This window comes from Zootoca vivipara, chromosome 13 (genome assembly GCF_965207765.1).
Source record: "Zootoca vivipara chromosome 13, rZooViv2.hap1.1, whole genome shotgun sequence".
Lineage (NCBI taxonomy): Eukaryota > Metazoa > Chordata > Lepidosauria > Squamata > Lacertidae > Zootoca > Zootoca vivipara.
The window spans coordinates 24,337,651-24,349,583 of record NC_142596.1 but is presented as its reverse complement, the minus strand read 5'-3'; the positions used below and the strand labels follow the sequence as shown (position 1 = coordinate 24,349,583).

Genomic DNA, 11,933 nt, shown 5'->3' with positions numbered 1-11,933 from the left:
ACACCAAGCTCCAAGGAACTGTTCATCTAAGCCCCCAGGGAGTGGGTTGGGTCTTCGTATATGCTAGTGGTGGGTGGGGCCAGAGGGAAGAATGGGCAGGCCATCACATTTGCGTCTTAACCCTGGTACAGTTGGGTACATTCCAGCCACGCACCCACTTGCCCATCTTCCTTCATCCAGGCAAGCAAGAGACCTTGTTAACCACAGTTCGCAGGCCCATTCCCGCAAGAAAAACATGGAGAGCACAGAGCAGGGCTGGTGAGGGGTGTGGCCAGGGCAGGATCTAGCAGGCCTGACAGGAAGTGGGTTAGAGGGTCACATTTGGCCCCTGGGCTTGAAGCTGCCCACCTCTGCTTTAGATCATGGCCAGGGTGTTGTCCAGAGCTTTCAGAGAGGCAAAAACTCACAGCAGGTACAGCCCCAGACTTGCATGTCTTGTGTCTTGCCCTGGGGAACCAATTCTCCAGAGCTGTTCTTTCTCTTATTCCCTCTCCAGCTGTGCATTTGGCACTGTATCATATGTCTGGAACTTGGTCCTAATCCCAACATTTCTCGGTGCCCTCCTCCCCCACAAAAGTCCATTTCCTAAAGCCTCCCCGGTGCCAATTTTTCCGTGAATATAGAGAGGGGCCCATGGGTGGGAATTGCACATGGCTGCAGCTAAAAATGGGGAATGTAGCAAGCAACTCGTCGCCATGTGGCTTTGCCTGTCCCAGGACAGCTAGGGTGGGGGGTTTGGATGTGGTTTTGTAATAGTCAAGCCCGTCTCATTCTCCATGCTGGCGCAAGAACAAACTCAAGATCAGTTAATCAGACTAATACTTGTGATACCCCCCCCCTTTGGTAATAATGACAAAACTTGCTTAAAGATCACAGGGTTCCCCACTGGTGCTAGTTAACAGTACGTAAGCCCACCTTCATTCAATTTATATCTCACCTTTCTTCCAAGGAGCTCAAGGCGGCGTGCAAGGCTCTCCCCCTCCTCATTTAATATCCACCACAACCCTGTGAGGTAGGTCAGGTTGAGAGATGATAACTGCCCCAAGGTTTTCCAATGACCTTCCTGGCTGAGTGGGGATTCCAACCCTGGTCTCCCAGAGCCTAGTGGATCATCTACCCTGCATTTCCCAGTGCAAAACAAGGGGAGGGCTTAGGTAGGGTTGCCATACGTCCAGAATTTCCTGGACGTAGCTGGGATCTGGCCGTCAGAAACAATGTCCGGGCGGAAATCGCTTAAATGTCCAGGAAAATCTGGACGTATGGCAGCCCATATCGGAAGTGTAGATTTGGGCGCTTTCCATTTAAATAGCTCAAAATGGTCTTTCTTTTTCTTTTGAGATTTTGCCGAACATTTGTGTCCGGAAAGTATTTTAAGCCTAGGGAAAGTATTTTAAGGAGGCTTTTAAGGGTCTTACTTTCCCCTCTTCTGGATTGTACGTGTTGTCCACTTGCTTCCTTCCACTGGCTTGCAGGCACTCCTCTCATGGGCGAGGATGATAGCTCAGTGGTAGAGCATCTGTCTTGTATGGAGAAGCTTCCCAATACAATCCCCAGCATCACCTGGTAGGACTAGGGAGAGGCCCCTGGAGAGCCACTGCCAGTCAGTGTGGGCAATACTAAGCTAGATGGACCAATGGTCTGGCACAGTATAAGGCAACTTTCTCCTCTGTTCCTCCACACCGGCTTCCACCTCCTCCCGGATACTTGTACAACCCCAGCATTACTTTTCCTTAATCCTAGTTGGCATATTTTACCACCAATATAGTAGCAGCAATAATAATAATAATAATAATAATAATAATAATAATAATAATAATAATAATAATATACAACAAATTTTATTATATGGTCACAGACCCAGTAACAGTTAATAGTAATAATAAAACTGCTACTAGAACAAAAAATATGCTACCCTAATAAAGCATAATATAATTTCTGAAAACGTATCCCATTGGCCTAATACAGCTTTAAAAAATGACATTGCACAATACGTTGGGTCTCAAGTGGCCGCATTTTGTCCAGGATGATTGTGGGACAGAATTCGACCCCCCCCCCAAATGTTTAACAACAGCTTGACATCTTAACTTCCATTTATGCTGAGATCTCAGTACAAATGGGGTTTTAGAATCTGAATGCCCCACTCAGTGTTTGCTGGGGCCTGCTTCATACATGCCTGTCCATCGCTTGGTGCCTGTGGCATAAACTGGTGACTTGTGTGTGCAGGAACTGTTCGACCCATTATCTCACTGGCAGAGCACCTGCTTTGCATCCAGAAGGCTCCAGGTTCCAGTCCCAGTCATCTCCAGGCACAGTTGGCGGCAATCCCTGCCTGAAATATTGGAGAGCTGCTACTGGGAAATGCGGACGATACTGTCCCGGACTTGGGATCAGGCACCCTCCTATATCCCGAGATCACCTTAAACCTAGTGCAGCTTAAGAGAGTTGGTTCAGACATTTAGTCCCCAAGTGCACAGTTAAGACCAGTGTAGCAATTGAGGTGTTCTGCCTGCATAAGTGAGCTCTCCCTGAGTTTCATCCCTCCCAGAGGGTTTCCCCCTCTAGAACACGGTGTGCATAGTCCCTCCATTGGAGACACTTGACGGCACGTGGCCCTGGTCATGAGAGTCTTCTTTATGGTTCATCTCTGAAACAGATGCAAGTTTTTTCTCCTGGTGGGCCACCGTCCCTTTCAGGCTCCTGAAACACAGCTTCATGTCCTCTCGAAAGGACGGGGTGTAAAGCCCGTAGACGACGGGATCCGTACAAGTGTGCAGCAGGCCGAAGAGGAAGAGGAAGTGGTTGATGTACTCCGGCATTCTGCGGATCATGTCAGGCTGGAACCAGTACCACAAGCCCAGGAGGTAATAAGGGGTCCAGCAAACGATGAAAGAAGCCACAATCACAACCGTCATTCGGAGGGTCTTCATTCTGGCCTTGGAGATGTGATCGTCCTTCCCTCTGGCGAGACCTGTGGGAGAGGCTCAAAGGAGTCAGTTGTGGGACAAAAGGTTGCCCTCTTCTGAATGAAATACAGGCCGCACTCTGGGCTGGAGTGATCCAAGAGCAGGTGGGATGGATAAAAACAGCCCCTCCGGATGGGTGATGGCATTGTTGTTGCTTTGCAGTCGTATTCTGTATAGCAGAGGTTCCCAACCTTTTAGAGTCCATGGCTCCCTTAACCCAACTACATTCTTTCTGTGGCTCCCCTGTAGGGAAACACACTCTGAGCCTCAGAAGCCCAGTTATGTCATCCCTTGCTAGGCTTGCCATACATCAGGAAAATTCCTGACATGTCCTGGTTTTCAGGTGTCGGGGGGAATTTTGCTGAATTGGCAAAATGTCAGGGGAAACCCGGATGTATTGCAATGCGATGTAAAATAACAACTTCGCAGGTGTCGGGAATTTTACTTTTGAAATACGGCGACCCTACTCCTTGCCTGCAGAGCCAGCAGTCCCTCACTCCTTTTCGAACACCCTCCCTTGTGGAGTGTTCCCTCAGCCTCCTCTCCGGTCCTCTCTCCTTGGGAGTCCTCTGCCCCTGGTCTCTGAGCCGCCACCCCAAAGAGAGGTGCCTTATTATGCCACCCCACAGGGGCCTAGGAAGAGGATGCCCCTAGCTTTAGCAGCCTGACAGGGGCTAACCAAAGGTGAACCCCCTGGTCCAGCCCCACACAGGCACCATTCACCTGGGGAGCTTGTAGCCAGGGCTGTTGTAACAAACAGCTACGCAAGCCTTTGGGAGGCAGAGATGTAAAAGGGCATCAGAGGAGGGAGGGAGGGAGGGAGGGAAAGAAGGACGGAGGCCAGTGTTGCCTGCGGCACCCCTGACCATCATTCAAGGCACCCCAGGGTGCCACAGCACACTGGTTGAAAACCACTACTGTATAGGGTTGCCAGGCTGGGAGCATCCCAGACCCTGAAATTGCAGGGGCCAAACCTGAGCTTCAGGGGCAGCCCCTGGTGATGTCATGGAGGCAGCCCCTGGTGATTCTTCCTCTGTGCTCCCTTCCGCCACTGATCCCTGGAAATGGAGGTTAATTGGGAGAGAAGAAGAGGGAGAGGAGGAGGGCAGATCCCTCCAGGTAGCTGTGCAATACTTTGCAGGCTGCTCCTGCTGGACTGAAGCCTACAAGATGCACGCATAGTCTTAAGAATAAAACTAAGGGCACTCTCAATATCACCTGGATATTCGAACCCTCCCCTGGAGGGGGCCAGGCAAACCTGGAGCGTTCAGGTAAGCCTCAGAGGTCTGGCAACCCTATTTCTGTAAGGCAATACTAGTGCATTAATGGTGGATTTATACTGGACAATCCACACACCAATCTGCTTTATTAGTCGTTCTGTGATGCTTCCCCAACACTACCATATTATTGCCATCCTGTGCTATAGCTCACCAAAAGTGGGACAAAAAGATTAATTAAACCAGAACATTTGTGGCATTGAAAGTTTTAGGTTTTCTGCAGGAAGTTATGAGACATGCACTGATTGGAAACAAAGCTGAAACTTTTTCGGGTGCAGACAGTATCAAAAGTATGATTGTATATAACTGCCCCAACACCAACATGAGCACAAATCATCATGAATGTGCAATAAAAAAGACTATTTAGAGGGGCCCATAGAGCTTTTCCCATTGGAGAAATGGGTCTTCAAGTGTCTACCTTGTTAGGGTTTACTGTTGTTATAAATGTATTTGCTGTCTTTGTGTTTTTAACTGCTTTTAAATATGTGCAAATTGCCTTGAGACAATTGTTCAGAAGGTGATTAATAAATCACAGATGGTAATAGTAATAGTAATAATAGGGGGCAGGGGAAAGTGAAATTAATAATAATAATAATAATAATAATAATAATAATAATAATAATAATAATACAGGCACAATCCTGAGCCATTTTGTAGCAATAAGGTCAGTGCCAAAACCTGAGAACCAGGCAGAAAAATCGAAGGCTGTATTTCAGGGAAGAGAAACCTTTCTTTTCCCCTGGAAAAAACACAAGCCGAAGGGCATATCATTGTTCCCACCAAGTGCAGTTGAGGGGAGGCCAACTCACCTTTGTTAATTTTCAGCTGCTTGCTGATCTCAAATAAGATGCGGACATAGCAGACGACCATCACGGTCAGCGGGGTGACATAGAGGGTGGTGAAAGTGAACATGTTGTAGGTGGTCTCCTGCCAGTGCTCTCTGAAACTCCCATGTGTCACGCACTGGGTGAAATTGACGCCCGGGATGGTGTACAGGTGGAAAAGGAAAAGCTGAAATGGAAAAATAAAACAGTCTAATAATAATATACACACTTAAATTAATTTGCACACATATATTATCAATGCATTATTATTCATGTACATAGTGTTGGTGCTGACCTTTAAAGCCCTAAATGGCCTCGGTCCAGTATACCTGAAGGAGCGTCTCCACCCCCATCATTCTGCCTGGACACTGAGGTCCAGTACCGAGGGCCTTCTGGCGGTTCCCTCGTTGCGAGAAGCCAAATTGCAGGGAACCAGGCAGAGGGCCTTTTTGGTAGTGGCGCCCGCCATGTGGAACGCCCTCCCATCAGATGTCAAAGAGAAAAACAGCTACCAGATTTTTAGAAGACATCTGAAGGCAGCCTGTTTAGGGAGGCTTTAAATGTTTAATAGTATTTTATTTTTCTGTTGGAAGCTGCCCAGAGTGGCTGGGGAAACCCAGCCAGATGGGCGGGGTATAAATAAATTATTATTATTATTATTATTATTATTATTATTATTATTATTATTAATGTACATATATGCAGCACTCTGAGATTTGAAATACTGTGCGGTACATAAAGGCTTTTAAATAATGCAAAATGACACACACACAAATACAGTCAGGCAGCTAAAATAACCCACCGTAAAAGAAGGCATCGATTTCCCCCCTTCTTCCTCCCCGCCCCCAAATAAATGCAGGATGGGAAAAGTTCAGAAGGATAAAATTAACAATACTGTAATGACATTCTCTGTTTCGGCCTTCATGCTGAAAAACTGCATGATTCAGAAATTATGTATATGAGGAGGTTTTTCCCCACGAGGCTGCTTTTATTGAGTGTTCACACATTATGTTCTACAGGTGCACAACCTCTCTACACAAATCCTTGAGCTGTGCACTCAGTGTGCAATCTGTGCACCTGCGTACACACTAACCGAGATGAAAAATTGAGAAATCAATAAGTGTACACTCTGTCGCACAAACGCTTGTACACGTGTACAGTGAGCTTGTACTTGTGTTCTGCACAGTGCATGGACAAGCCTGAGATCTTTTGGGTGTCGCAATTCTATTTCTGCTCTGAACGTTGTCCTTCAATATCCTGGCCTATGAAAATAGTGGCATTGCCCTGACAAAATACTCCGTAAGGTCCCTGCAAGAATGACACGGGAAGCGAATTAAATAGGCAACTGTGGCCATGCCAAGAGAATGTATACAATCTCTTACTTGGGTTCTGGCATTGTGGGGAGGGAGGGAGGTGCTTGTTATTGTTTGGTTTTGTATTTCTCACTATATTCCATTACTGTTTTGCGGCTATGTACGATACGTGTGCCTCCCTGAACAAACCTTCTGTCCTAACAGATTCCTACCTGGGGAGCGGCCAGCAGAACGCTGAGGATCCACGCGACAGAGAGCATGATCCGGTTGCGGCGGCTGGAGTTAGCAAACGAAAAGGGGTGCAGGATGGCAGAGTGCCGGTCCAAGCTGATCACCACCAGCACCAGGCCGGCCGAGTACATGGCGAAGAGCTTGAGGAAGTTCAGGAGCCTGCACAGGGCGTCGCCAGCGTACCACTGGACCGTGATGTTCCACACGGCGTCCAGGGGCATGACGGTCATCGTGACCAGCAAGTCGGCCACGGTCAGGCTCAGGATGAGCAGCTGGACGTGGGACTTCCGCCTCTTCCTGGTGACGCTGTACAAGACGGCAAGGTTGCTGCATGCTGCAATGAGAAAGAAGCAGCCCGTGATGACAACGCGAGCTTTGGCAGCGAGTGTGAAGGTTGGCTCCACCCAGCCCTTTGGGCAAACCACAGATGCAGAGATGTTCTCATCCACAACGTGGCATCTTTGTGGGCGATTCATCAGGTGTTCTCTGTCTGTCATTACCTGGAGAAAATCATCATCATCTATTATTATTATTATTATTATTATTATTATTATTATTATTATTTATTGGATCAATCAATCAATCATCTATCTATATATCTGGTATATACCCTGTTTCCCCTATTTTAAGATGTAGGCATAAAATAAGCCATAGCATTCAAAGAATATAAGCCATACCCCAAAAATAAGACATAGTGATAGGCGCAGCAGCAATGCCGGCCGCGGCAGGAGGAGAAGGGGGAAAAAAATAAGACATCCGCTGAAAATAAGCCATAGTGTTTTTGTTTTGTTTTTTAAAGCAAAAATAAATATAAGACAGTGTCTTATTTTTGGAGAAACACGGTATATGTTATACACAAATTTCTTCTTCTTTGGCGATCACTCATAGCCAAGTAAGATTGTCTTCCATAAACACGGTTTTAACAATGAGTCCATAAGTGAATGTGGAGGCCAATTCTGCACCCACACGTCCTTCCACAGTGGGGACATTGGTTTCCGGGCAGGAGTTGATCACGGTGTGGATTTGCCAAGTGTTGATCTTAGCACGTTTCTCCCTTGCGTCCTGAGTTCGAGTGTCTTCAAAGCCCATGACACCTTTGGTAAAGGCTGTTCTCCAACTGGAGCGCTCGCAGGCCAGTGTCATCACTAGGGGCTTCCAGATTTCACGATCCTGCCCCCGTTACCATTTGCTGATCCCCATGGGACTTTGGGGGTTTGGGTTGGGTTTTTGGAAGACGCCATGGCATCCCACCACCCCCATAACGGGTATTGGGTTGTATATTAACATGAATGAATCTCATCAGTCCATAATATGGGTTATCCAAATGTCCAGGATATAATGTTCCAGGGACAGTACAAAAATCCCAGAATAATAGTTCTGTAGAGTTGGAAAGGACCCTCAGGGTCATGCAATTCAAGCCCCTGCAATGCGAGAATCTCAGCTAAATAATCCCCGACAGGTGGCCATCCAAGCTCTGCATAAAACTGCCAAGAGTCCACCCACTTTCCAGGTAGTCCATTCCACTGTTGAACAGCTTTTGTAGTTGGAGTCCGTGGCGGAGCTTCATGCTCTGCCACCGGGGGCGGAGAGCAGGCGCGCTGCCCCCATGGACATGGCACGCGTTCTGGGGGCGGGGCGGGGTGCACATTTTGGGGGCGGGGCGGGCGTTTGGGGGGGCGGGGCAGGCAGGCAGCGCAGCTGTGATAGCACCCCTTGGATCGTGCGTCCCCACCACCTCCATCTTCCTACGCTACTGGTTGGAGTCAGTCAGGACCCCACCTCCCCAGGCCAGGTGGGGGAAGGCCTGCAAGGCTGGGAGCATGTTTTCCAGGACTCAAAGCCACCATGGTGTGAGAACGGGATGCTGGTCACTGACTTGGTCCAGCAGCTTCTTATTCTAGCAGAGAGAAACACAGTAGTGTGTGTGTGTGTGTGTGTGTGTGTGTGTGTGTGTGTGAGAGAGAGAGAGAGAGAGAGAGAGAGAGAGAGACTTTGCTGGATTATTATGGGATGGGGCTGATAGACAATTCCCAACCAATGACATGAATCTGGAAGTTAGGGAGGGCAAATGGACGACCCACCTACATATATATATCTAAAATCAACAAGGTAATGAAGATGGGGGCATCTATTGAATGCGTGCCATCTTGCCAATTCCATCTTCCCTTCTGCTCAACATGATGGCATCCATAATTATTCACAAGCTCCATCGTTGTTCACAGATGGGAATAACAGGTTATGTGTGGGTGTTGGCTGACGTACACACACACACACACAAGCGCACACATGCACCCTTTGCGAATCTGGGGAAAAATAGGTTCTTAATTAAGATGTCTCTTAATTAAGATGTCCTGATTTGGCAAGGGAGATCTAGCTAGCAGTACAGTCATACCTCGGTTTAAGTACGCCTCGGTTTGAGTATTTTCAGTTTAAGTACTCCACGGACCTGTCTGGAACGGATTAATCCACTTTCCATTACTTTCAATGGGAAAGTTCGCTTCAGGTTAAGTACGCTTCAGTTTAAGTATTCCACGGACTGTCTGGAATGGATTGATCCACTTTTCATTACTTTCAATGGGAAAGTTCACATGAGGTTAAGTATGCTTCAGGTTAAGTACAGACTTCCGGAACCAATTGTGTTTGTAAACCGAGGTATCTCTGTATAGTCTTCAGTGAATTTGCTGGATGCATCTGAGGCATTTCAGATGCTCAGTCCATCATGGGGCTAGGAGCCAGGCACAACGAAGTGCAAGGAGACGGGGCCTGGGGCCTGTGTCTTTAATAGCAGTCAGGTATGGAGTACTGCCATAAATTCAACAGTGGGGTGGGGGACTTCTTTGGCTCCACAGGCTAAAACCTTATGAGGATCTGCCTTGCGGGGCTAAATTTGACAGGTGGGTAGCTGTCAATCACACAACAGCATACCAGGCCACACCACCTCCCTTGCCACCCACTCCACCCACCCTGCTTCACACCCTCCTTAACTGTCCCCTGAACTCTGGTAATTTATTTATTTATTATCACATTTAAATCCCATCCCACTTTTCTTCCAAGGAGCTCAAGGACACTTCTTCTCTTCTCCTTCATTTTATCCTCACAACAACCCTGCGAGGTAGGTTAGGCTGAGGGACTATGGCTGGCTCAAGGTCACCCAGTGATATATGTCTCCTGCTGGTCTGAACAGAGGAAAGAGATGTGTGTGTTTGTGTGTGTGTGTGTGTGTGTGTGTGACTCTGGCATGAGACCCACCCACTTGGGCTGAAACAAGTCCCCCACCCCTGCTTTAAATTAAAATGTCCTATGGCCCCATTCGGGCCCCAATTCCTGCCTCCCCTTCCTTTCCCTGGTTCTGACCTCACGGTAGACATATGACAGCCTCTAATGTGATTCTGCTCAGGTTTACTCATGTGCAAGTCCCATGATGCTCAATGGGACTGATTCCCCAGCTGAGCAGGCAAAGGCCTGCAGCCTTAGGAACCAAGCAGGCAATCCTTGAAGCAGAGCCAGTTTCGAGAACTCTGCGCTTACTGCGTCTCAATCAATAAAATGACGTATTGAGCTCAGTTCTAAAATTCCAGTAAGTGAACATAAAAATGCATGCACACGAAAGCTCATACCAATGACAAACTTAGTTGGTCTCGAAGGTGCTACTGGAATGAATTTTTTTGTTTGTTTGTTTCGACTACGTCAGACCAATACGGCTACCTACCTGTAACTATAAAAAATCCCAGTAAATGCCATTTTAAATCTGAGTGCACACTCATGGCTCCATCAATCAGAACTTCCAATGACAGTCCATCACTATTTGAGGGAGTTTGCTCCACTGTCCAACAGCTCTTATTGCCAGGAAGTTCTTCCTAATGGTCAACTAAGGCTGCATAGATACCAAGCATTTAAAGTGTGCGTGCGTGCGTGCGTGCGAGCGCACGCACACACACACACAGCGCTACAGCTACAGCTACAGCTACCACCGTCCTTAACAAACTACAATTCCCCTGGATTCTTGGAGGAGGGGAATATGCTTTAAATGTATGGCTCCTCACCAACAACACTCCCCCCCTTTCGAATTAGAAAAAATAAGAATCTACAGCATCACATGTCACACTAAATCACCTATATAATAAATGGATGATATCAATAATCAGAGTGGACAGTTTGATATCACCCAAGTCTAATAAAAATATGAGCTGTCATACTTATTTAGAGAATGGGGGCTGCAATAGCTATACTAGGGAAGAAAGGGGTAAGAAATGAGAAAAGGAGTCAATAATAAAGTAAAACAAAACAACTGTTTTCTGTTGATATTTTTAAATACATTGAGAGTAGGAAAACATTGAGAGCTAAGCAAAACCAAGGATGCTTAGCTATCTACTTCACATATATAAATACGGTAGGAGGCTAACATGCTCTTGCTCTCATGTGAGTGAAATTGGAAATAAGCGACTTTTAAAGAAATCAACTTATTTTTTAAAAAAGAAAAGCAGGAAAAGGACCGAGCTGATCTGTAGCCCGACCCTCTCTCTGCATAAGAAGACAATTTGGCTGAGTTCTACAGGGTTTTACCCCCAAGTTAACAGCCCCAGCATACGCAGACTCTTTCTCCCGTAATTGGCCAGCCTCTAAAACAAAGTCAGCAAGGCATTTCAAAGGCAATCAGGAACCCAATCCCGGTCCGAGTCCCACTATTGTACCTGCACATGTCCTTGAATGGAGAGACAAGGAAAGGCTGCCCAGTTTCGTTTCCTTCCCTGGCTGGTGCCAAGTCCTACCAACCGGCTCTCCGCAGTGCCCTCAGCACCGCATTTCTGCTCCTGGGTGGCGTCTGAGACAGGAAAGGTGAGCTGGGAAGCCGGCAACTCTGCCCTAGGACTTTCTCTGCAGGCAAGGGAGATGCCATCCCAAGAGTCTTTGCCAGCCTGCCTGCCAGCCTGCCTCCCTCGGCTCCTGCCACTGGCTTTGGAGTCAGCCTCCTCCAGGCCCCCCCCCTTAAGCCTCCCCTCAGCTTTGCGGGAAGCGCAAAGAGGCTTTGTCATAGCACAGAGGCTGCGAAACTGTGCAGAGGACGTTATGCCACAACAGAGAGGGTTTGCAGAGAGCGCTTCAGCTCCGTAGGCAGGCAGGCAGGCAGAGATGCTCTCTGCAGTAACAGGCGACACTTCAGGTATGCATGCTTAGTGCTGCCATTCAGGTTGGCAGATGTGGGAAGAAATAAAAGCTAGGGACATGCACAGGGACTACTGCCGTCCTCCACTGCGCCTTGAGTTGAGGACGGGGGAAGATACTGGCTTCACTTTGAGTTTTAATGCAAAGCTGGCGAATTCACAT

The 11,933-nt window shown here is 47.6% G+C and overlaps 1 protein-coding gene across 1 annotated transcript; it reads right to left on the bottom strand.

Moving 5' to 3' along the window:
- Nucleotides 1–1,829: 1,829 nt before the first annotated feature.
- LOC118093086 (gonadotropin-releasing hormone II receptor-like) lies at nucleotides 1,830–11,767 on the bottom strand. The gene is made up of 4 exons (XM_088656697.1): nucleotides 11,300–11,767; nucleotides 6,590–7,108; nucleotides 5,050–5,251; nucleotides 1,830–2,968 (listed from the first exon to the last, which is right to left on the bottom strand). The coding sequence occupies exons 1-4, from the start codon at nucleotides 11,639–11,641 to the stop codon at nucleotides 2,559–2,561; spliced, it is 1,473 nt and encodes a 490-aa protein (XP_088512823.1). The 5' UTR covers nucleotides 11,642–11,767; the 3' UTR covers nucleotides 1,830–2,558.
- Between the last annotated feature and the right edge of the window lie 166 nt (nucleotides 11,768–11,933).